Source organism: Gossypium raimondii, chromosome 5 (assembly GCF_025698545.1).
Source record: "Gossypium raimondii isolate GPD5lz chromosome 5, ASM2569854v1, whole genome shotgun sequence".
NCBI classification, from domain to species: domain Eukaryota; kingdom Viridiplantae; phylum Streptophyta; class Magnoliopsida; order Malvales; family Malvaceae; genus Gossypium; species Gossypium raimondii.
In genome coordinates this window covers 3,127,699-3,153,986 of record NC_068569.1, presented here as the reverse complement: position 1 = coordinate 3,153,986, position 26,288 = coordinate 3,127,699, and the positions used below count along the sequence as shown (strand labels likewise).

The 26,288-nt window shown below is 34.6% G+C and overlaps 3 protein-coding genes across 8 annotated transcripts; all 3 read left to right on the top strand.

Moving 5' to 3' along the window:
* The first annotated feature begins 7,081 nt into the window (after nucleotides 1-7,081).
* On the top strand, nucleotides 7,082-8,906 carry LOC105770179 (protein ALP1-like). The gene has a single exon (XM_012591259.2). The coding sequence runs from the start codon at nucleotides 7,137-7,139 to the stop codon at nucleotides 8,592-8,594; it is 1,458 nt and encodes a 485-aa protein (XP_012446713.1). The 5' UTR covers nucleotides 7,082-7,136; the 3' UTR covers nucleotides 8,595-8,906.
* Nucleotides 8,907-12,589: 3,683 nt separating this feature from the next.
* On the top strand, nucleotides 12,590-19,582 carry LOC105767946 (uncharacterized). Of its 2 annotated transcripts, none has more exons than XM_012587557.2 (13): nucleotides 12,590-12,931; nucleotides 14,222-14,396; nucleotides 14,552-14,635; nucleotides 15,015-15,175; nucleotides 15,308-15,542; nucleotides 16,023-16,102; nucleotides 16,378-16,462; nucleotides 16,941-17,072; nucleotides 17,157-17,270; nucleotides 17,416-17,463; nucleotides 17,843-17,927; nucleotides 18,855-18,902; nucleotides 19,014-19,582. In XM_012587557.2, exons 1-13 carry the CDS (start codon nucleotides 12,789-12,791, stop codon nucleotides 19,103-19,105), a joined length of 1,482 nt encoding a protein of 493 aa, XP_012443011.1. In that variant the 5' UTR covers nucleotides 12,590-12,788; the 3' UTR covers nucleotides 19,106-19,582. The 2 variants fall into 2 exon arrangements, with proteins under 2 accessions (XP_012443011.1, XP_012443010.1); XM_012587556.2 differs by having other exon boundaries at nucleotides 12,591-12,931; nucleotides 14,934-15,175.
* A 2,123-nt stretch (nucleotides 19,583-21,705) lies between these two features.
* LOC105767945 (protein phosphatase 2C 53) lies at nucleotides 21,706-25,987 on the top strand. 5 transcript variants are annotated; one of them, XM_052631426.1, is made up of 7 exons: nucleotides 21,706-21,913; nucleotides 22,013-22,087; nucleotides 22,171-22,244; nucleotides 22,570-23,877; nucleotides 23,971-24,288; nucleotides 24,379-24,484; nucleotides 25,262-25,987. In XM_052631426.1, exons 4-7 carry the CDS (start codon nucleotides 22,960-22,962, stop codon nucleotides 25,594-25,596), a joined length of 1,677 nt encoding a protein of 558 aa, XP_052487386.1. In that variant the 5' UTR covers nucleotides 21,706-21,913; nucleotides 22,013-22,087; nucleotides 22,171-22,244; nucleotides 22,570-22,959; the 3' UTR covers nucleotides 25,597-25,987. The 5 variants fall into 5 exon arrangements, with proteins under 5 accessions (XP_052487386.1, XP_052487385.1, XP_012443007.1 ...); XM_052631425.1 differs by having other exon boundaries at nucleotides 22,171-22,253; XM_012587553.2 differs by lacking the exon at nucleotides 22,171-22,244.
* The last annotated feature ends 301 nt before the right edge of the window (nucleotides 25,988-26,288 follow it).

Here is a 26,288-nt window from a genome sequence, read left to right as displayed (position 1 = left end):
GTAAGAGTGCATGGTAACATGGCTGCTAAAAAACTAGCGCATGTATGATTTGGACACATGACCTCAATAAATGACTCATGGGCAATGAAGGTGCCATTTGGATTAAACCAGCTTTAGCAGTCATGAGTTTCCACCACGTTCGATTTCTTCATTGGTGCAAGAGGTGCCTTTTAAGTTTTTTTCAGAGTCAGTGGACAAAATCTTGAGAATGTGTTGATCTTTTAGCATCATTCAAAGATAACAATACCTTTAATTTATCAATACGATATATCTAACAGCATCAAAAGCCAAGTATGTGTGCATGGCTAATGCTGATACGGATTTCCAGTTGTTCAGCAAGGCTACACGAAGAAAGTTATTACAAAAACTGAAGAAGTATAGACTTCAAGGACATGAAAATGAAGTATGTTATAAATTTTTTTGTTCAATGTTTTTCCTTACTATTTTGCGTCTCTTTATTTATTTTTTCTGTCTATATAATAAGCTCTCACATGTTAGAATCTCACATTCAACTTAGTTTTGGAAAAAGTGAGTGATTATAGGCTTTGTTGCTTATGAAAATCATTTCTCTTAATTTTTTTTAACATAAACATCCTTCCTTGTAAAAAGGTGGCCAATACTACTAGTATATAGCTATTACGTACATTGCCTGAAGGCGATCAAAAATGGGGACCAAAAGAACCCCAAACATAGAGCTCAAGATCACGTAAAACCCAACTCAGAACTCAAACCAAATCAACAACAAATGTTTGGAAACAAGACTTACAGACAGGTACATGCAAAAAACTCGCGTGTGAGAGCGTTGAATCCGTGGATCAACTATATCCCTATTGTCGCAACGAAAGAGTCAAATTTAGTGACAAAATAAAACAGAAACAAATAAAAAGAACAAATACAAGAAATTACACCGAAAATAGAAAACAGGGAAAAGTTTAAGAAAATAGGATGAAAAAAAGTACAAAGAAAGGAGAGAAAAGAAAAAGATAACATCGACCAAACTAATTAGTCATGTAGTTTCACAACAATCTCATCCTCCTCGATAAATAAATAAATAAAAACTCTATTGCAAAAGAGGAGAAAAGAGCTACTAACCATCAATGGATAGTAGCATCCCATCAATGGATCCATCCTTGGGCCAGTAGATAACTGAACCACAGTTCAAGGCTTAACTTTTCATAAAGGATAGAAACAAAGGGACAAAGAAAAAGGAAAGGAAGAGAGGAGAGGAAAGTGTAACGGCAAGCCACCTAGCAAACTAGATTTAGAGCTTGATTACTTTTAGAGACAAATCAGAGAGTTTGTTTTAGAAAAAGAAGAGAGATGATTGCGCATGCATTTTGTTGGGGTAGAAAAGAAGGCAAAGCCTTGTATTACATCAAACTAAAGAGTAAAGACAACATTATCTCCCATATGTAATTTCCATACGACCGGCAAGTAATGTGTGTTTGACCCCTAGTGCATTGTTGGGCCAACTAGCCATGTAATCGGCCACTAAATCTGCCTCCCTGTAGATGTGTTTGATTTTAACTCGTGTATGCTTTTGGCCAAAGAAAAATTACTGGCGTCTTCCTTTGCTCCATTCAGCATATGAAGCATTAATTTATTATCAATCTCAAGTACGATTTTCCTGCCACCCTGGGCTATTAGCATCCCATCACCCTAAACTCACAATTTCGCTTGAGTGATGGTACAAATTTCTAAATTCATTCTGAATTCAACAATCCCATTATCATTTAAATTTCAAAGAACATCCCTGGGGAATAAATTCCAATGTTTCTATCTACAAATGTTGAGCACAAAAATAAAATTATATTTTTTAAAAGAGTTATTTTCATTTTTAGAACGAATAGAGAGAATATTTTAATTAAAAAAATTTATCGTTAAATTAACATTAAATTTTACCTGATGATATCCACCCAATTTACTTAAAACTCTTTCCCGACTTATTAAGATATGCGTTACCTAAACTAACCCACAATTTCATCAACATTATGATTAATGTCTTCGGAAAAAGAAATTATTTTCTTACTAATTTCCATAGCCGCCAACATACCATACCAAATTCTAGAGTTTCTCTTAATTGAATATTGGAGAGAAAGAAAAATGGTGATAGGCATGGGCTTAGATATTTATTCATACGTTTTGCATATTCTAGAATCATAACATAATGAGTCGAATAGAGGAATTGGAGATTTCCTTAATTTATTAGTAATCTTTAATGGGGTTTTATCTAGTTAAGGATGTACATGCCCGGAAATGATCATCTTTTAACTTTATTTGAAAGAATTGAATATGAATGGCATTTGGGTTTTTGCCAAACCCACCAAAGATTCGGAAAATTCAACCATTTGACACGTTAAGAGTTTCATGGAGCATCCATCCACCTGCAAAATTGTCTATCTTATATTAATAGCTTTGGAAGCATGCACGCTGCCTGCAATCTTTTATTCTAGGTAAAAGACTCATTCAACAACTACTCACTGCCACTGCACCCTCATTTTTAATGTTACTAATCGAAACTTGATGCATACAAAAAGTCAAAAAGAGACACGCATGGTTGACTCTGCATGTGCCTTTCAGATTTGGCCAATCTCGTTTTTACTGTTTACGTATTTTGGGTTTGATTTTTCTGAACTGGTCCCAGAGAATCGAAGGACAGTTAACGTTATGCTTTAAATCTTGGCTACCTTTTCTTATTTTCAAATTTTGGCAGAAACAAAAGTAGCAGTAAATGTTGAAAAATGGTGACCTTTGTGTACCCCACTTGAGCCCCTCTTCACTAAATCAGGTAACATTCATTCAGCAGCACACCAGTAATCAAGCAATTAAGTGTGTTATCTGTGTTCATTTTAGACTTCTTGAAATTCCAATTTACACTCTTCTTGTTTTTGAACTTAGCTTTATTTAGGTGATGAGTGTTTTACTTTTACTTTTACTTTTTTTAGTAAAAACCCTCTAATGTAATATACATTACTAAACTTAAATTTTTTATTTAGTTAATAACATGTATCAATTCAATTAAAAATTATCTAAAAATTAATAAATATTATTATAGTAGTATTTTTGTCATGGTGTAGTTGTTATGGGTTGCGTATGGAAGCCCGCAACTACGACACACTTGTGTGATCCATCATGTTTAAGGGAGATCATTTGGCTTAATCGAACTGGCTCGTTGCTTGGAGAGATTGAAAGCCCATCTACAAAGCATGACAAATATGGAATGTAATCTTCGAATATATGCAATCTTAGATATGACTTGTAATCTTAGAAGATATGATTTTATAATCTTAAAAAATTGATTTTGTAGATAGCTTTTAATATTAGCCGTTGATATACTTCAATTTGTACCATTAATTTTGGAGGCTCAACTATAAATAAAAGTCACCTCATTGAGTAATAGAATTATTGAGAGCATTCATTCAAATTGCTTTTGCTTTGGGTCAATGCCTTGGAGGAATTTTATTTGAATCCTCAATTATTGAGAGTTAGATTAACTTAAGTGTTTTTGAGTGCGGAACTAAAATTTTATACCCATAATCTCTTAACCAATCCTCACTCATGGGGATTAGTTACTGCTGCTAATGATGAATCTATTAATTTAAAATATATATTTTTATTCTTTTATATTTATAAAATCAATTCAAAATCAAATTAAATTCACTAATTTTAACTTAAAACACTAAAATTTTAAATTAATCAAAACGTCATTTAATTTTATTATAATTTTAATTTTCTTTTTGAAATATTGCATTTATGCATAGCCTAAAATAAATAAATAAATAGATTCTACTCAAGTTTAGACTTAGTTTTATCCTTGATTCCATCCAGGCAGGCGTAATGTTTTACTTGTACCAAAGGAAATCAAGATTCTTCTCGAATGTTATGCACATTTGCTCCTTTATATATAAGAGTAAAAATTCAATTAATAAAATTAAAATAATGTCTCTCCAAACATATTTAAAAATTAAAACAAATAAAACATACATCATCATTGTAATATTTTTTCAACATTATTTATCATTTTCCCAAAATTCATTCAATATGAAATAAAATATTTACAATATGATTATAAATGTCAATGTCAATGTGAAAGTATCATCAAGCCAAGCCAAGCATATATTTTTTAATAATTAAGATGGATATCTATAATTGCCAATGCCATGACTCAAGGCACCGATTTGTGGGCCTAAAAATTTCACAACCATTTTCGTGCCTTTTCTTTTTTGTCCGTTACTAATCAGAGAAATTAATTATATATATATATTTGTTAAAATTTTATCAAATTATACATATAAAATGTGGAGATATCTTATCGTCAAACAAGTTTTGAAATTTAAGAGAGCCGAAATTACCCAAAATAAAAAAATAAAAAGAAGAAAAGAAAATAGGAAAATCCACGTAATCTAATTCCAATCTAAGGCCACCGTCCCACACCTACCGCCTAGGCGCCTACCACCTCCTTATCTAAACAGTTTAACTAAAAAAAGTAAAAGGCCTCGTTCACACTTCACACTGGTCGCTATTTTTCTTTAAAAAATGTTTATTCCTATTTACAAATTGCAACTCTATGTTGGCTGGCGCCTTCATCCAAAGTTGTAAGTTTTGACTTTCTGCTTTTCCTCCTTATTTATGTTTATAACCATTAATTACATAATTTTAATGAAAAATGTCTTTTAGTTTTTTTAATTATTAATGCATTTAACATGATTGATGAATTATTTAGTTAACACAATTAATGCAATGTTATTTTAAGGAAGCATTTTACATTTTACATTTAATTATTAATTATTCTTATAAGAAAAATAGTGTATTTATAATATTTTAAAGCTTCGTTCCTGCCTATAATTAAAATTTGTATTTGGAAGTAGTTAAAATTTAAAACTTTTCTCTTTTTACCAGCTGAATTTATTTCTTATGATTAATTCTTTCAAATATTATTATATTCTTTAAATACATGTATCGTATTTGAATTTGCTTTTTATATAAAATTGCCCACAAAAACACACAATTGAAATTGAATGATTGAATCTCTTTGCGTTCACACTTACTCCAATCTTTTCATGCCTTTCTCCCCCACACTTTCCAAACCCCACAAGAAAAGAAAAACAAATGATAAATTGCACAATTAAGTCACTCAATTTTTGTAAATTTTCATTTTGAGCATTAAAAAGACAAGTTTGCAAAAAAGGCACCGTTGTTAGCAAATATTTTAGTTTGGTCACTATCGATTGTAAGGGCTACGGAAATTTTACCTGGCATGCCAACTCATTTTTTATTTTTTTTCATGTATACAATTTCCACCTCATTATTTGTTTTAAACACAAAAAAATCTCATAATATAATTTTGGATATCTTATCATCCATTTTTCTTTTTTTTTTTGAAACCCTAAAGAACATTATTGTGATGTCATCGCCGCTTCTTCTCTAGCGACCATCTCCAATTGTTGACATCACTAAAATGCTTCTCATCCTCCTATTTCACTTTATTGGAGCAAATCTCCTTGAAATAGCTAAGTTTCACTCCTTTTATCCCTTATTGTTTTAGCAATGCCATGAGAACCACATTTCTTCAGCATCGAAACTTTGATCGGGCACAATTGTTCGATAGCCCAAAATCTCCTCACTCTTTCTCTCTCTCTCTCTCTCTCTCTCTCTCTCTATAATATATATATTTGTTATCTTTGTTCTTTAAAGAATGGCTTAAAACTTTCTAAGTTTACCCCTTAAGTCATGATTGAAAACATTTTCAATCTACAAATCTTGTCGTCCTTGGCATTGGCTTCTAACTATATTTATGTGGTGTAGGTGGGTGATGGTTGGTTTTGACGGTGGTAATTCAGGATTGTTGTGGATGATGGGACCAGTGGTTGAGATTTTGGGTTTCATGGAAGTTGGTTCGAGTTAGAGTAGCATAATGAGTTGATGGTGGTTCAAAGTGGAGGGGATGCATTAGAGGGTGAAGATTTAAAGAGTTAGAACCAGAATAAGGAGGTGGAAATTATATACTTATGTGGAAAATAAAAAGAATGATTTGACGTACCAATTAGAATTTTCGTCAATCTCTATAACCGAGAGTGACTAAAATGAAAACATTTGTTAACGTCAATGCCCTTTTAGCAAATGGTACACAAAATGAGAATCTATGAAAGTTCTATGTAGTTTACCAAAAGCAAAATTCATTTTTTAATGGGTAAACTACACCCGTGGTCACTTTTGTTTACCTTAGGTTACATTTCAGTCACTTATGTTTGAAATGTTACATTTTAGTCACTTATGTTATCGTGTTGTAACATTTTAGTCACTGAGCCGTTAATTGTCGTTAATGGTGTAATGGTAAGCTGACATGGCACGTTAAATCATCATTTCAAACAAAAACTTTAGGTTAAATTATAGAATTGGTCCCCATAATTTTTCGTTTTGAGCAATTTAATTCTTTTATGTTCTTTTAACTTTCTTTCTTCTTTTTTTTTCCTTTTTTTTCCATTCTCTTCTACTTCTCCCTCTGTTTTTCTACCTTCTTTATCTCTTTTAATATACCAGAAAGTCGAATTGGTAGTGAAAAAAGAAGCATGGTATGAGTTTATGGGTTTTGGTTATAGGCAAATGATGACAGTCGACTTCTTACTTCTTTTTTCATTGCCAATTCAACTTCCTAATATGTTAAAAGAAATGGAAAAGGTATGAAAACAGAGGGAGAAACAAAAGAGAATGGAAAAAAAGAGGAAAGTTTAAAGAACATAAAAGAAAAAAAATTAAATTACTTAAAACGGAAAAAATATGGAGATCAATTGTATAATTTAACCTAAAATTTTGTTTGAAATGATGATTTAACGTACACGTCAGCTATCGTTACACCATTAACGATTTATTAATGGCTCAATGACTAAAATGTTACAACATGATAACGTAAATGACTAAAACGTAACATTTCAAACATAAGTGACTAAAACGTAACGTAAGGTAAACAAAAGTGACTATAGGTGTAGTTTACCCTTTTTTAATTTATTTAAAATTTCGCCTGTTTAAATTAAATATTTTCCCTTATTTTCATTTTCTTTTCATATATAAAACGCCCAGCTTTGCTATTCCCCAAAGAAACGAATTTTTGTTTTTTCCTCACTATTTCTTGCTTTGAAATGATTAACGGCGAGAATTATAAGAGACGACGGGAGGAAACATTTTCCGACGATGAAGATAGCTGTTCCACCGACAATGAACCCAAGAAGAAAGATTTGAACGGTATTATCACTTCGCTACTGTTGCTTGAAGAGCAAGAAAAGCGAGACCATGAAGAGCAAAACGAAGCATCCAATGAAGAGAAATCGATCTTGGAGTCCAATCACAAGAGAAAAACTCGAACTATGCTCGAATTTTACACCAATCTCCAAGACTACTACTCCGAAATCGACGAAACCGACCGTGTGAAGCGGAAGAAGTCCCGAACCATGGCGGCATCCGTCGCTGTCGCTGCCGTTAGCCAAACGGAAAACCAATCACCCAACCAACAGAACAAACAATCCGGGTCGGGTCAGCAAAGGCGATTATGGGTAAAAGACAGATCGAAGGCTTGGTGGGACGACTGCAACCGACCCGATTACCCCGAAGAAGAATTCAAGAAGGCTTTCAGGATGAGCAAGTCAACCTTCGAGCTCATCTGCGAAGAACTCAACTCCGTTATCGCCAAAGAAGACACGACGTTACGGAACGCGATCCCCGTTAAGCAAAGAGTGGCGGTTTGCATTTGGCGGCTAGCCACAGGCGAACCGTTACGGCTCGTTTCGAAACGGTTCGGTTTAGGCATCTCGACGTGTCATAAGCTGGTCCTCGAAGTGTGTTCGGCAATACGCAGCGTTTTGATGCCGAAATACTTACACTGGCCAGAAGAGGATTCCTTGCGGAAAATAAAAGAAGAGTTCGAGGGCATTTCGGGGATACCAAACGTCGTCGGATCAATGTACACAACGCACATCCCGATTATCGCACCGAAAATAAGCGTGGCGGCGTATTTCAACAAGAGACACACGGAGCGGAACCAGAAAACCTCGTACTCGATAACCGTACAAGGCGTGGTCGATCCTAGGGGAGTTTTTACAGATGTTTGTATAGGGTGGCCGGGTTCGATGACCGATGATCAAGTGCTTGAAAAATCAGCTTTGTATCAAAGGGCAAATGGGGGATTACTAAAAGGAGTTTGGATTGTTGGGAGTTCAGGGTATCCATTAATGGATTGGGTTTTGGTTCCTTACACACAACAGCATTTGACTTGGACACAACATGCTTTCAATGAAAAGATTGGGGAGATTCAAAAGATTGCTAAGGAAGCATTTGGGAGACTTAAAGGGAGGTGGTGTTGTTTGCAGAAAAGGACAGAGGTTAAGTTACAGGATTTGCCTGTTGTGCTGGGAGCTTGTTGTGTTTTACATAATATTTGTGAAATGATGGATGAAGGGATCGACCCAGACTTGAAATTTGCGCTTGCTGATGATGAAATGGTCCCTGAAGTTGCTTTGAAATCGGTAAGTTCGATGAAAGCTAGAGATGCTATTGCTCATAATCTTTTACATCATGGTCTTGCTGGCACTGCTTTTCTGTAATTTACAAAAATGGAATTTGGGGGGCAGAGAATATCCAATATTTGTTTTTTTGAAAGATTATAAATTCTTTTTTTTTTTTTTGCAAGGTAGTATGACATTATTGCAGGGATTAATTGTAAATTTGTTTGAAGGGATGTGTAAAATTCTATATTTGTTCCCTCCAATGAATGAAACATTTATTTAGTTTTGAGTTACAGTGTTAGCCTGTTAGGTTTTCACTTACATTAAGATATGTGTATTCCTTGGTTCTATACTGCTTCCATTATGGAATAAAGACTATGAATGAAATCAAAAATCAAAATTATTCTTTTAGATGTTCAATTTCAAACAAGGTTATATGAAAATTTTCTTTTTCTTCTTGAATTTTGTTGTGAACGAACTTAGCCTGTTGAGTCAAATGAATGGAAGGGACCCTTTAGGCCCATTTTTGTTACCATTACTTTGGGAGTGCCCCTTTCAGATTTATCTTTGCATATCTCCTCTCAAGACCAGCTTAAAATCAAAATATGGTTCAAGCTTTAGCACTGTTTGTTTTTCTCATTTTTCTCATATGTTATTATATTAACAGTATGAGCTTATGCCCTTGGTTAGGTTGCCTGGTGATTTTATGGTTATTTTAATACTTGACATCCACTCGCAACTGAGTATTAAATTTACAAGCTACACGACAAATCAAAATGATTCTAATAGGACAGGAGAAGCAAGTTTATCACCTGATTTATTGGTTTATTAAACAAAGAAATGAATAGCTGTCGTGGTGACTTCATCCCCAAGACATAGGAATGCTGAAGTCCTTGGCGAATTTCAGGGCATAACATCTTTTATTAGTCAAACCTGTAATCTTTCTTGGATGACTTCAAACGCCCCTGTTTTATTGATTTGTCTTTGTCTGAACATTCTTCAACAAACTAAATATTCTTTTCACGTTTAATCTACCACTCTCGTGGTGTATGATGCCCTAAAAATATGAGATTTCAGTTTTAGTTGTCAACCCCACGTTTGTAATGAAATTGTATTGAGTTTTGCAAAATAGCTTGCCTTGAGTTGCCTGATTCAGACAGGCATTGGGCTGCAATCTGCATGGGAACTAGGCAATTATAGCAACCATTACATGATTAAAACATGTCGATATCATGATGCATAGAAAGCTTTAAGCAGAAAAATGTATGGTAACTGGTTTGATACAACTTAGGTGTTATTCTAACAGAGGAAAGAGCTCCACCGATAACTAGGAAGTCAAATAGAGAGAAAAGACCCATTAGTAAACTTACATGTCTTTGTTCCTTGTAAATAAATTGTCATTGTGGCGTTAGGGAGCCTTCCTTAAATATCCATGAAAGGTTTACGTAATCAACTCCAGCAAAGTCCAGTTTAAATGATATCATAATAATCACATCCACTACAACGGGAGAAAAAAGAAGAAGAAGCTAAATTCAAAATATCATATAGATTGAAAATTTGCAGACAATGATCCCAGAAGACAATCTTTATAATCAAACAAGCGAGATTCCAGTAATCAAAAGAAAGAAAACGTAAACATGTGAAAAAGACAAGCATGAGCACTTCTGTCAGCTGTAACAGCACGTTGCCTGTAATAAGGTACCCCCACCCCCTCCCATGTGTTTCTGCAACTTCCCCTTTCCCTTTCATATTGAAACCTCTTTGCTTATCAGCTATTGCCATTGGCGATTTTGGTGATTGAGAGTAGGGGAGGACTACCTGGGCTCCGTTTTGTTCAGGCTTAAAATATTCTAAACAGCCCAATAATGAAACTTTACCCTTTTGTTTTGATCGAATGGTCCAAAAGGTTTTCTTTTTATTCGAAGAAAGTTTTGGTTTTGCTTTTAAGTCCTAATTGCTTCATCTATTGTGTTGAGTTGAGTACAGTGATGATATATATATTAATTTTTAAGAAAATAGTAAAGAAATACTTACGAATTTAAAAAAATATTTAGTCTTCATGGAATAATTTTTTTTTGTTGTTAAAAATTGGGATTTCAAGGGCGAATAAATATACTAAAGATCAATTTATATGACAAAAGCTTTATAACTAAAATTAACATTAATTTTCAAGACATTAAAAAGCTTCAAAGAGGGTCACAGTGTAGTCTAAGCAATTTTCACTACCTCATATCTGAAACTAAAATTGCAGCTATTGTTCTTCTTACACTGCAAAAAGTATTAGATTGATTGCACAAAGGCAACCACAGACAGGGCTTTTTTTCTTCTGAAAACTTGCCCACTACACCAAATGGAACAGCTGTCTTTTTGAGAGCTGCTGCTAAACTGCCTGTCCTAAATGCTGTCAAACATGAAAGGAAGATAAAACAATTTCATTTTCCCCCACTCTTTGTTTACAATTTTTGATTTCTCTCATGTCACCCACATTTAGAAAATGTACAACTTCAATGATTTTCTCATCTGTATACAAAAATACTGAAATACTACAAAAGTGACCCATTAATGTGGGATGTCATCACATGACCGAGAACTGTCATTGACCAATAAAAAATGGACAAGTTGAGAGACCCAGGTGAACTTGGTTTTTTTTTTGGAGTACTGAATCATTTGGTCTAATTATGGTACAACTCACCACACATGAGATATACATATCATATATGAGTTCTATGGCAGAGTGTTGCTGGTTTAACAGCTAGATTTCACTGTGAAAATTAATTATTTTTTAAGACAATATTGCCTGCATAGATACAGGTAATCTTTCCTACCCTCACATGTCCAAAAAGCACATCTTATTTAGAATCCTAGATTACCGATACTAGATTTTACCGGTTTCTGTGTTACCAAAAAGTACAACTCACCACACATGAGATATACATATATATGCTCTCTTTTAGTCAAGTCACCATAATTTTAACTCTAATTTATTGATTAATACAAAAAATATATATATATGTATTAAACATAACAACTTATTTTTAATTTTAATTAAATTAAAATATTAGGAGCGGAGTGTTTGACTGCAGCTTTAATTACTATGTTAGCTTATTGTACTCAATGATTTGATTCCCATAATCAGTTATTTTATTAGAGCTTTAAATATGTAGTTAACACAGTATTAACATTAATTAATAAAAGAGTAATTTTCGAAGCTCCCTTTTTACTATTGGATTTTATTTATTTTTCAGTAAAATGATTCACTTCAAACAAATTTAAAGCATGAATTATAAAATCCATTGAAATAAATAATTACACAAATCAATTAAATTAAACATGTCTAGAATTGTAAGTTCTAACGCATAGAAATCATCAAACTATTGTATTTGGTAAATATTCTTATAAATAATAATTTAATTGAAGAATCCATGATTTATTTACCACCTTTATAATCTTGAAAGGGAAATAATAACAATAAATATAAAAGACAGCAGCATGTTAAGGTTGTCGTAAGATTTCAGTATATGAATTTCTTTTGTTACAACTAAGATCAAAGGGAACAAACAATAATGCAAACAGTGAGTTTGTGTGTGAGCATTAATAGAAGAGATCGACCCTTTTTTTTAAGCAGCAAAAGACAGCCAATCACTGACCAGATAATTAAAAAAAATTGGAAACAGACAAAAACCCACATTGTATTCGAGGCGAGTGAGCGGCACTGTCCAATCATAACCCAGAACCCAGTGGGCCCGATTGCAGCTTTCTTGTCCTAAAATGTGTTAAATAATCATTTATGACCGGAAAACGACACCTCTCTCCACCGCATCTCGAAGGGAATTCACGCTTTCATCGCCGCGCGTGAGAGTTTCTTTCCCCCCATTCCTACGCTGACAACACTCGCTAAATTTATTGCTTAAAAATAAAATAAAAACATATCCTCCACTGCTCCCAGTCCCACCCTGAACCCGCTCCAAAACAAGAATCAATACGCTGCCATGATGGTATTTATCCACGTGGATGATTTTTATTGGGTATAAACAGGAAAGGATGGTGAGAGTGGAAGTAGAAGATTAAGAGGAAAATCAGTGAAAGAGCTCTCTGTTTTCTCTTCCATCATCTCTCTTCCTTGGCTGTTGCAGTAAATCAGAAAGTTTTTATCTTTCTTTAAGTAAAGAGATATACAGAAAAAAGTTGAAAGCTTTTAGAAGAGGAAATATATAAATATATATACTGAGAGAGAGAGACAGACAGACAGACGGAGAACGGGAGATTTTAGAGAGAGAGAGAGAGAGAGGGGAAATGGAGGGTATAGAGGAAGAAGAGAGTGGAGAAGAGGAGGTGTTAGGGTCAAGCTTGACGATGGAGAAAGTGGCGGCTGCTAAACAGTTTATCGAGAATCATTATAGAGCTCAGATGAAGAATATTCAAGAACGCAAAGAAAGGTATTGTTTTACTTAAACAAAAAATTGCAATTTCTTTCTCCTTTTTTTTTTTTGCATTATTTACGATTTTTGTTTGGTTGCTGTGAAATCAAAAAAGAGAAAGATAGGAACTTGTGATGATAGATTAGAGCATTTTTGTTGGTGGAATCAATGAACTTTGTCGTCAGCTGATCCTAATTTCAACTGCTTCTTCTTTTTAATTCAATTTTCCGGTTTTGAGCTGATGAGTCTGGTGTTTGCTTTGCTTTACTATGTATGAGGCTTAGTTTTTTTTCCCCTTTGTTAGTATTTGGGGAGTGGATTAATGTCAAACTAGGTTTCCATGATAGGAAATTGGGGCAGTTAATAGGAGAATTTAGCAGTTTCCCAAATCAGGTAATTTTTCGAAAAATGGATTTCGAAGTATCAGGAAAAGAAAATTGTGTTATGTATTCTCCTTTGCTTTTCTCATCAATTAATGGTATGTGCTTATTAAAACTGATCTGGTGCATGCTTTACTTATAATGCAAAGTTGTTCCAGTAAGAAGCTTCTATTTAATGTCTTTTACAGTTCTCTTTGAGTTGATAATTTTGATGATCCAAACTTCTCCTTATACCATTGATATTTTGTAGTTGAAGCCCCAAACCAGCTCCCTCGGAACAAAAGAAACTACAATCACCTCAAAGGGAACTCCTGTTACTTGTGTCCTTAGGAGATAAAAAATGTTAAAAGCAAAATTTTTATTTTGGAAACTATGGAAAATTTAGGGCTAATATAAATGACTTATCATGAGGTACATATGCAGTGCTGTCCAACACATATTTGATTAAGACAATGAAGGAAAGCATGTTTTGCTTCATTGATCTACAGGATATGCAGATGTTATTTGTAGAAAACTGATAGATTTGGATTGGTTCATACCAATTCACCACAACCATGACATCAGGTTATCTTTTTCGTTTTTCATTTTTTTCTGTGTGTGTGCATGCATGTGCAGTGCGCAGATTAAAATATCTGATTTGCTAGTCAAATTATTACTTTTAGTTTTATCCTTAGAGAACTTACTAATTTCATGTGGTACATGATATTTTCAGCTTTATTTGATAAAGGATTTTTAAATCAATTCTAGAATGACTTTTGGGTTATTTTGTAAATGAGATCTATTGCGATGAAGTTTCTTGTTCCTTGTAAGTTGTAACACTGTTTTCCTCAACCTGATGTAGCCTTTTCCAAAATGTTCTCTGCATTTGTATGCTTGAAGTTGGTAATGCCAATTTCAGTTTAAATAACATGATTTAATTTCATTGCAGACGATGGGTCCTTGAGAGAAAGTTAGCTGCTTCAGATGTGCCCAAGGAGGAACAGATCAATCTGATAAAGGATTTAGAGAGGAAAGAGACAGAGTTTATGAGACTTAAAAGGCACAAGATTTGTGTGGATGATTTTGATCTTTTAACCATTATTGGCAGGGGAGCCTTTGGTGAGGTTAGAATGCTAATTCTTGTTATGTGCCAAACTATTTGTTGCTTCTAACATAAGCTGCTTCATAGTCTTGGAACTACATTCTGTTTTGGGCTTCTTATTTATATCACCATTTGCTGGCTGCCCGGAGTATTTTACTGCTCATACTTGTTCTGCAGGTTCGGTTGTGCCGGGAGAAGAAATCTGGAAATATTTTTGCAATGAAGAAGTTAAAGAAATCTGAAATGCTTATGAGGGGACAGGTAACATGCAATTAACATTCATTTAATTGTAAAGTTAGAGTTGAGGAGAGTGGAACTTTTGCCCACCATCTGCTTCTATATTACACCTCTTGGTTTTAAAACTTATACACACACTCTCTACATGTTAACTTCATGCTTTTGAATCCCTTGTCTATTCTCTGATGTTCAGCTGCTGTCTGCTCCTTGGTTGATACCTAACCTTCTTATAAATATCTCATGCTTCAAATTCTAATATTTTGTCAGCTTCCATTAGTCTCCTCTCCATACTACTAATCTAAAATGTACTTTCACTCCTTAGGTAGAACATGTTAGAGCTGAGAGGAACTTGCTGGCAGAAGTTGCAAGCCACTGCATAGTAAAACTTTATTATTCATTTCAGGATGCCGAGTACTTGTATTTGATCATGGAATATCTTCCTGGTGGTGATATGATGACTCTGCTAATGAGGGAGGATACCTTAACTGAAAATGTAGCCAAGTTTTACATTGCGCAGAGTGTCTTGGCCATTGAGTCTATTCACAAGCATAATTACATTCACAGGTTAATATTTTAGCTTTCCCTACTATGTTGCGTAATTAGTCCATTTTGAGCTAGGGTGATGTGGCAGTTTACGTTGATAATTGTTACAAGTAATTTTTTTCCTTATCTTATTTCTTTACATTCACTTTCCAGAGACATTAAACCTGACAACCTTCTTCTGGACAAAAATGGTCACATGAAGTTATCAGATTTTGGCCTTTGTAAGCCTATTGATTGTGCAAATTTACCAGCAATCTATGAGAATAAGCCCATGGATGATGAGAATATGACAGAACCTATGGATATTGATGGATGTATTACTGATAAGAGCAGTTTTAGAAGCCCTCGTGAGCAGCTTCAGCATTGGCAGATGAACAGAAGAAAGTTGGTATGTAAATATTTTTCTCCAGTCTTTATCTTTTAATGCATGTATTCTCAAAGTACATTCCAATTGTATCGGTAAAGCGCAATAAGGCAGCAGCAAATTTTTCCAGTTTTGATGCTTGATTGATGCTTGGACTAATGGCACTGTTTCCCTTACTTTATCTGATCACTTCTTTCGAACCATGCCTAACTTCTCTTGTTGCTAAATGTGAACGATTCCATTATGTACTGGACTTTCTAGATGGCAACTAATGGCAACCATCATTCCTTAAGCATTTAAAAGTTTCTTCTCCTTAAAAGGTATTTGCAATAGCAGCATTGTTAACTACCAATGAATCTTAAAACTCAAAGAGTGACAAAAGATTTTGGTAACTCATTGAATATCTAAATAAGCAGTAATGCAATCAGATTATGCTATGAAAGCATACAGTTTGTGGAGCAGATTTGAAATATTATAATAAGAATTATTATTATTATTTTGAAGGCATTTTCAACCGTGGGAACGCCTGATTACATAGCTCCTGAAGTGTTACTGAAGAAAGGATATGGCATGGAATGTGACTGGTTAGTTATATTTCTTTTCTGTCTCTTTCAGTCATGCTTGTAACCAGTATGAGGCATACCTGTTCTACTTTTCTTTTTCTATTTTTTGAAGGGATCTGTTCTACTTTTCTAATTGTGAATCATCTATCACCTTTTCCTGTTAACAAATTTGAATGTGGGAACTAACAATTGCCTAAAGTTTTGTTTTACTTTCTATTGTGTAGACACAGCTTCTTTTATGTTGTTAACTTATTATAACTTAAGTAATGCTGACTGTTCTATTGGATTTCTTTTAGGTGGTCATTAGGAGCAATAATGTACGAAATGCTAATTGGATATCCACCATTTTATTCAGATGATCCAATTACCACATGCAGGAAGGTAAGACATATGTCTGGCTTTATTTTCTTAGTTCTGGTTTACCATAGATGTATTCTTATGATTATCTTCCTTGTGTGCTCTCCCCAAATTCCAGATATTCCACTATGGAACTTCTTTTCTCTAGTTTGGGCTAGTTTATTGTATAGAATCTTCTCTTTACAGGTGGAGACTGCTATTACTAAAGAATTCTAATGCAGGACAAATGCTTACTTGTATAGGATAACTATGTTATTGGTGTCTTACCAGCACCATCGTTGATCTTGTGTTCTTCGAGCTTTTTGAAAAAGCTAGTTGTTGTGTTTTTCTCCTCAAAAGTTTAGTTGTAACACCTATGCACCATGACTGCTTTTGATTTTGTTATGCATGCTGCATTATGTCTGTTGCCCCCACCCAAGTTTTAGAAAGAACATTTTCACCATGTTACTCTTGATGGTGATACCATTCTTTCCCTAACATATCGGTCATAAATCATTTTTAGATCGTGCACTGGAAAAGTCACCTAAGATTTCCTGAAGATTCAAGGATAAGTCATGAGGCAAAGGATCTCATATGTAGATTGCTGTGTGATGTTGACCACAGATTGGGTACTGGAGGGGCACATCAAATTAAAGTAAGATCATGATATATTGAGATGTTATTCCTTTTCTACCAACTTCCTGTTCCTAATTAGGTTGTTGACATTTGATGTTATCAGGCTCATCCTTGGTTCAATGACGTTGTATGGGATAAACTCTATGAGATGGAGGCAGCATTTAAACCTGAAGTGAATGGGGAGTTAGATACTCAAAATTTTATGAAGTTTGATGAAGTATAACTTGAACCCCCCCTTTTCTGTTTCTTTTGTTTTTGCTTATTCCAAATACTAATCCCTTCACTATTTTTTTTATCCATCTTGGCAAAATTAAAAATATCTTTTTTTCTCATAAATTGAATACTTTTGGAATTCTCACCAGTTGGATGCTCCAGCACCAGCAAGAACTAGCTCGGGACCTTCACGGAAGGTTTGTAACATATAAAATTTCCAACTAGTGTATTTCTTTTTATTTACACTTTTTTCTTAGTATGTGGCTAGTTTTTGTCATGCAATATGATCTGATAAGGCTATGAATATGCAATTATTGAACTTCTATTCCTTTTGAAAATATGTCAATTTACAAAACAATTGTTGGTCTCTCTTCTTAAAAAAAAAAAATCTCTATTAATAACTTGTGAGAACGACAATTGCATAGATGTGATGAGTATGCATTTTTGTCCACAAAAACCAACTTGCTTGTTTCATGTTATATTTATATCTTGATATTATTTATACATAGTTGCGAGTATTGACTAACATGCAAAAACATGTTGGAGTTTATCTATCTTTTTTCTTACTTAATGCAGATGCTTTTAACGCCCAAAGATCTAAATTTTGTTGGTTATACATACAAGAACTTTGATGCGGTCAAAGGGCTACGCCATACTTTTGGTAAGCAATTTCACAAAGTTGTCAAGATTTCAACCTTTTCCCCTATTTATTATTATTATTATTTTTTTTTGGGGGGGGGGGGCGGGAATGCACTTGCATTTTGGGCAGAAACAAATAAAGTTTGGGTTTAGGTCAGAAAAGCTAAGGGTGTTGAATTCAATTTGCTTATTCTTATCAATGTTGATTATAAGCTTGATATTCTTATTCATATTCTTATTCATCTCATATGGAAGCACTGTAGCAGCAGACATATAGAACGGCATAATGAGCCTTGATTTCTTTGCAGCTTTAGCTTTTTCCTGTGGGAGGATTGGTATGCTAATAATTTTAGGTAGTCAAGTTGCTATCCCATTTTGAATCTGTCTAAAGAAATTATAGTTTTAGAATAGACCGTGGATGACAATGAGAATGGAGCTAGGATGCAGAACCGATCAGTGATAGTTGAAATTGTTGTGGTAACATGCAAACAAGGTGCTTGCACGAAAGATTATTAAGAAGTGCTGAATCCACTGCTCATATTAACTGTTGCTAGTTGATAAACATTGATAAAATTCTCTTATGAGAATATAGGCTTGATGCAGTATTTGACTGAGGCAAATACAAATTTGGATTGAAACTGTTTAGGTAGGGGCAATTAGGTAGGCATGCAAGATGAACTAGTCCAGCTAACAACTTGAAAATGATTCTCCAATAGCAATAAAATCACCTCAAAATGCTGGAGTATGTTGACAGCATTCTATTCCTGGAGCCTCTGAGAAAAAGAAAGTAACATTCTTGATATTTTGTCTAATATCGCTATGAACAAGAATATAAAGTGAACTGCAGTATCTACCAATGCTTTAGAAATATAATATTCAATTTTCTTATTGTTCAGTGTCCAGTTTTTCTTTTAAATAACACCTACCTAAACTTATTTTACTTTTGCAGATTTCAAGAATCCATCAATGGAACAGCAATCCCATGGTTCTATATATGGTAATGTACCTTCTCTTTCTTCTTCTTCTTTCTCCTCCTACCATTAGAGTAATAGATGTTATAATTTGCCTTTCTTCACTATTAAATGGATTAAGTTGTTATTATCTGCAGGTGATTCAGGGGTAGGTTATTCTACTAAGCAATCAGCTGAGGAAACAGAGATGCAAATGCTTGCATCAGCAGGTGATCCCATGTTGCCATAAAGTAACTGAAGGGAAAGCCTGTTACAGTGATATATGGATATTTCTGCTTGTTTTAAAGTAGGCAATCCTCCAAGATCTTCAGTTCTTGTGCAGTGGCTGCCATCTGATTTATGGAACCACTTTGTTAAGTGTACAGAAGTATTTAAAGAAAAATCTAAAAACCCAGTTCCTAGTTGACTGGTAGAACAAGCTGAGACCCTTTTTTTTCAGCCAAATAGGCTGTGTATTAGAAGTTAGATCAGGGTTCTGAACTTGCTGATGCACTGGCACTGGCTGCCCAGGTTGGCTTTAGTAAAATTTGCCTTCTCTAGTGGCAGTTTCTGGTCAAAATTTTTAAGTGATATCAAACTCCTGAGAAACTCTATTAAGCCATTTTGGGAATAGTGATTCCCCCCTATAGTTGTGTGTAAACTTATTAGCAAAAAACTAGAAATCAGCTGCGAGGAAATAACATTTTGCTGATAAAATTTCATTTCAGTAACTTGTCCATTGAAGTACTCCCCTACTATTTTTATTGCATGACTGCCTTTTTTATTTTTAAGTTTGTCCACTTTTGCAAATGTTATATCAGTGAACAGTTTTAAGCAATTCTTCCCTGTTTCTTCCTTTGGCCACTGATACAAATTATTAAGTGCTCCTCCATCATGGGAAACACCACCTGAATTTTGCTGAAGTGGGTTGACCTCATAATTGCCATCACTGCACAACTACACCAGAAAATAATTTTTAAAAATGACTATTTCATATTAGAATTATTAGCATGCTAAGATTTATAAAATCTATATAATGTTATTATAACATGTAAAAATACGATCAACCAACTTGAAGACTACGATCTGGTAAGTGTTTTTTTTTTCCTTCAAATCATCTGACGGACATGTATTCATGGTAGAGGTGTTCATGGGCCAGGCGGACCGTCATGGTAGAGGTGTTTATGGGCCGGGCCGACGGCCCGCTCGAAATATGAGGGGATTCGGGTAGAAATATAGGCTCGAAATATGAGTTTAGACAAAAAAATGAGGCCCGTTTAGAAAATGGACAGGGCCTCGGGTATCACTTTTTTTGGCCCGGGCCCGGTCCGAATATAATAAATATATATTTTTATTTTTTAATTTTAAAATATTTTTTAATTTTTTAATTTTAAAATATTTTTTGGTGTTTATTAAAAAATGGGCTGGGTCGGGTCAGACTCGGGCTTAGAAATTTTTCTCGAGCCTGATTTAGACAAAATTTTAGGCCCATATTTTGGGCCGGACCCAGGCCTAGGATGCGGGCCAAAATTTTTCTGGACCCATCCCTGCCTGGCCCATGAACACCTCTAATTCATGGTGGCCGGTTAGAATTCTAACATATTTTTTCTGTTAGGTGACAGGGATTATCGACCTTTCCTTCAATCAAAAACAGGATTTTCTTCTGTCTGAATCTGAGAATCTAGGATGGTCTGAATCAGGCCCTTTAGGATTGAATCTTGTGGTTTGGTCCAAGGAAATGATGACCCAAAAGACTAACAGCAAATTGGCTTAAAAAATCTTAATCCTGAAACCATGGAAAAACCAAAGGTTTCGTGCCTTGAAGAAAAAGTCCATTGCCATTGACTTAGAAAGTAGTAGCAGTTGTCGTCCTAACAAGGAAACTAGAGGTGAAAAAAAAAAGGAGGTCAAAGCTGGCCATTACCTAAAATACAACCAAACCAAATAGGCTAAATAAAAGGTCAAGTTTGAGCCAATAAATCAACTATGATTAACATATAAATCAATTGTTTAGGTGAGATAGATATGTTGTGATTGTTTGAGAGGTTGCCAAGGATTATACTTTTCACTTGAGGCAGGTAAATTTTGGTTGATTTTGACTTACTGTCATACTCATGCACCAAACCTAAATTTTAATATAATTAACAGATTAATTATAGGAAAAAAGCTGTCGGTTCAACTATTGGTAGAGTAAAATATTTGTATTCAATTTTTTAGTTGATATCAATTTGATCTTCAATTTTTAGACCACGGATACCATTAAAAAGTTTATTTAAAGATCAGCATTAAGATATTATATTTTAATAAATTTCATTTCAGAAATTCTACATCTATAGTAATTTATTAATCCATAAAAGTAAAATAAAAAAAAATAGGTGTAAAGACCAACATTTTCTTCACTAGGTGTCCACTGCTTTTGGATGATAAACTAAACTAATGAAGTAGAAAACAAAGATAAACCAGTAAAAGTCCTAGTAATTCTTAATTAAAAGAAACCTGTCATGCCAATAATTGAGGTTGATAAAATCAAACAAGTTCTCAAGAAAAAAGATGGCCAAGAAAAACAACGAATAAAAGATGCCAGATGCTGATAAGCAGAAAGCCTAGCAAAAATCTAACAGTAGTACTATTTTTTTTCTTCGTATTTATTAAAATTAATTAAGATAGAATTTAGAAAAGAAACTTGTATGGTTGGAGGATAAAAAAAAAATTAAAATAAGAAGGACAAAAGAAAGAGATGCTTTAATATGCTTTTCAAGATTTGACATTTGTCATCTCTTTTTTCTTTTATTTTAATCTTCCTCTCTCTGTCTTTTTCATTTTACCAATGCAGTTTCTTCTATTAATTTTTTCACTTCTCCTTTTCTTCTCCAGCACCTTTTCTTTGGCTCCTTCAACTCTCTAAATACCCCAGAATATTGATATTGCAAGTATAAATAAAAGATAAAAGAATATAAAAGTTCTTTTCTTTTTTGCCCTTTTAGTGAAGTAAAAAAATTAAGTCTTTTTTGAATCCTTAATGACCACTTGAGCTGTCCACCATTTATTTCTTTTAATGGTAAGCTAGGTCCATATCTTTTTTCTTTTGAAAAATCCATATCTTTGATTTTCTTTCTCACTTGATTTTTTTTCTCTTTTTCAATGTCTCGTCTCCCAGATGTTAAATGGTCCTTGCTTGGAACAACTATAACGAGAGGGAAATAGAAGACTTAACTACAGTTGACAAAATTAGGTAGTAGTCATTCTTTCTCTTTTGGTTAAAGTTTCTACATTTATTTTCATTTTTTATTATAATTGTACCCAATTATTTGACAGAGAGAGGGAGAAGGATGAGGGGGAGGGACTGAGCGGTAACTGGTGGGGAAACCAAAGGTCCAAAACTACATGAGGTTGGGAAGGTTGCCTCAGATCCAGGGAACTCTTTAATTGATATTTGAAAGAAAAAAGTACTATGTAGAGTTTTCCTGTGATTCTTGGGGGGCGGGGGGAGATCACCTTTCTTTGAGTTCTTTCTCATGACCCTTTTTATTTTTTTCCTCTCTCTCTCTCTCTCTCCTAGTCTTTCTTTTTGTGTTTGAGGATAAGGGTTTGGTTTTAATTTTGATGTAATTGTGGTTCTCTTAAAGTTTTTTTTTTTTTTTGAAAATTATTATAAATATATGGTTTATATGGACTTTGGATATTAAGTTGTTTTTCTGGTTCTTCTGTGTTTAGTTGATGAAGGGAGATAAAGATTAAAGAAAGCTCCAGAGAAGAAGTTGGAAATAAAGCATAATCAAAGTCTAAAGTTACTATTTTTGGGTAATAATTTCCACAAATGGAAGTTTGGATCCACTTGCAGTTGACCAGATCTGACTAACCCATATCCCTTTCATTACCGTTTCTGCTCACCAACAAGTTGCGACACCTGAACTCGTATCCTTCTTTTTTGGACACCTTTTAGTTGATCAAGGCATGGGAAATGGCCTCTTAAAACCCACCATTCACATTCCGTTGTTATTCTTTATTTCATCAGAAGGTCATAGTTTCGTTGAAAAATGACAGGTTGTGTGATGTTTGAAGGGTTGGAGGGTAACTTTTTGTACTGCCAATATAGGGATTTTGATGGAGGAGATGTCTTTGACGGTCGCAGTGCCATTTAGATTAGGTAACTCAGTGTGTGAAAACTCTACCTTTGCTACCTGTATGGACATCACAAGACTTAAGCTTACGGCAAGTCCTGCTCCTGTTTTAACTGATTCTGAAACCAAGGCTACTAACCATTTAGATACTGCTGAAGATGTGGATTGTAACTATGCTGGTATGGAGACTAAAGAAAGTAGTGTAGAGCTGCCACTGACAGGAGAAGTCAAGGGAGAAAGAGCTACTACCTCCATGGATATGATTTCTGATAGTAAAGATGGTTGGATTTCTAGTAATGATGTTATGGACCGAGACAGCGGGGAGGAGGATTCTTTCTCACTGGAAGGTGATCGGGTTTTTGATCTTGATAGCTCTTGTTCATTATCGGTTGCCAGTGAAACTAGTAGCCTTTGCGGGGAGGATTTTTTGGGTTTTGATGCTACTTCTGAGGTAGGAACACCAAGTACCATGGACAATGAGAAAAGCATTTGCAGTGTTGATATTATTGCAAAAGCCACCAAGTTTGTGGAGTCAAATGTTGAAACAGTGTTTGCAAGTGATCCCCTTGCTGTGGCAGTAAACCTTGAGGAAGAGATTGGAGATGGGTCTGAACAGAAGCCATCTGCAGTGGTTCTTCAATTGGCTCTCGAAAAGGAACCGAGTACAACAGCTCAGGTTGGGCGCAGTGTGTTTGAGGTTGAATATGTGCCTCTTTGGGGATCTACCTCTATATGCGGAAGGAGACCTGAGATGGAGGATGCCTTTGCTACTGTGCCTCGATTTTTAAAGGTTCCAATTCAGTTGTTAATTGGTGATCGGGTAGTTGATGGCCTTAGCAAGGACTTTGTTGATCAGACCGCTCATTTCTTTGGTGTCTATGATGGTCATGGAGGTTCACAGGTTAGTTGGACTGTTTGATTTGTATCTTTCCATTAAATCATGCATGAGATGTCCTGGAAGTAATTTTGTTTCCTGGTCTTTGCCGTTGTACAGGTTGCAAACTACTGTCGCGGGCGTATTCACTCTGCCTTGGCTGAGGAAATAGAGTCCATTAAGGAATGCCAGAGTAATGCAAACATTACAGATGGTTGCCAAGAGCTATGGAAAAAGGCATTCACAAATTGTTTTGTTAAAGTTGATGCTGAGATTGTGGGAAAAGCTGATCAGGAACCTGTTGCTCCTGAAACAGTTGGTTCCACTGCTGTTGTTGCCCTCATTTGTTCTTCTCATATTATTGTAGCAAACTGTGGAGATTCAAGAGCTGTTCTATGTCGTGGGAAACAGCCCATGGCTTTGTCTGTGGACCATAAAGTAAGAGACTGCAAATTCTGCCTTTATATCCTCTTGTATTTCTTACTGTTAGTAACTTATACCCATTTAACTTTTATTCTGTTTATTTAGCCAAATCGAGAAGATGAATATGAAAGGATTGAAGCCGCTGGAGGCAAGGTTATCCAATGGAATGGTCATAGAGTTTTCGGTGTTCTTGCAATGTCAAGGTCCATTGGTATGTCTTTCAGTTATGATGAATTGAACTCTTTGCTTACCGTTTTATGTTTTTCATATGCTTTTATTTTTTCTTTTCAAACCATAATTTAGAATAAGAGACAAGGGTGGAGGAACTTCAGAATTTGATGAATTTGTCTTAGTTTTGTGTAAAATAATCATTGCAGTGCCTTAATCGGGTGACAGAGTAGTAAATCAAAATATATTGCTGTTTTTCTTGAAATTTTTACTCTAGCTTCCTCTGGCATATGCGTGTCTTAAGTCTTTTTTGGTGCATAAACTGTTCAAAATGTACAAGGTACGGTTGTTTTATAATCAAATAAATTGTAAATATCCATGCATTTGTTTTTCTCTTGATTAAAGTTTGCACGATGAAACAATGTGTCCTAACTGATTTAGAAGTTTCATTTTGAGTATTAAACCTTGGAAGTATGATATCTTTTAAATTATAATTTGGCATCAATCTTATATGATTTAACTTGCAATTAACTTCAAATTGCTATTAGTGTGTTGTTTTTCTCAAGAAGTAAGCATTACTTGGCTATTTCTGAGGATAGATTCTTAGGTGTTTCTTTTATAAAGTCCGTGCAGGATAATAGAATATAAGCTCCTCTTGTCAAATGACAAACTTATAACGCACCTGATTGCAGGTGTTACCATGTTGATATGTTTTTTTTAAGTGTACTGGATTGATGCATGTCACAATTAATTATAAATAATTTGACTGGACAGAATAATTAAAAAGAAGAAATGATGATGGTGATTCTTGTTGTTTCAGGTGATAGATATTTGAAGCCATGGATCATTCCAGATCCAGAAGTAGTGTTTGTTCCTAGAGCAAAAGAAGATGAATGCCTCATTTTGGCCAGTGATGGTCTATGGGATGTAATGTCAAATGAAGAAGCATGTGACCTAGCTCGGAGACGAATACTTCAATGGCACAAAAAGAACGGTGCTACACTGACTCCAGAAAGGGGCGAGACGATCGATCCAGCTTCTCAATCTGCAGCAGAATACCTTTCGAACCGAGCTCTTCAAAAAGGAAGCAAGGACAACATCACAGTAATTGTGGTGGATCTCAAAGCTCAAAGGAAGTTCAAGAGTAAGACCTGATGATCTCTCAACCATCGTTTGGTCTTCAATCTTGTTATATGGCATATTCTTATATGCTTCAATATAGTTTTTCCCATTTGTTTCTCAAGGGAGAGGAGGCTTTTGTATCACAGTATCAGTCTCTTATGTAGTATAGAACATGCACCATTCTAGCACCTCTCCATTGTTTCAAGAGTCTTGATGCAAACCATGCGAGGTTCTGGCTATTGTATTGTAAATCTTAGCTGTGCCGTAGGAAAATAGGAGATTATGTCAATTCCATGCCTACTGACATTGTGGGAAATTTGTATTCATTGAGAGCCTCCGAGTTAAAAAGAAATCACTCAGAGAGGTATTTGTTTGTATTATTTCAACCTATGGTGCTTATAAAAAGTTTGTCAAATTTGGAAGATACTAGGGTTTTTCTTCATCTTTCCATTGTCTGAATGAATTGATGATTGCTTTTGACGAGATGTTTCTAGTTTTTGTAGCACAATAAGCCGGCCAATGCATATGGTTTTGGAAGTGATCATTTTTGGCCATGCAAGGTGCTTCTTTTCTCATAGTGCATGGTGCATGTAGAAATATTGGTGTTAATGTTTATCTACGTTGCCTTACTTTCATTCGATTATAATTCAAATAAACACTGGTTTGAATGTTTTTCATCCCATTTTTACTTGATTACTTGTTCCATTTCTTCCATTACTGATTGA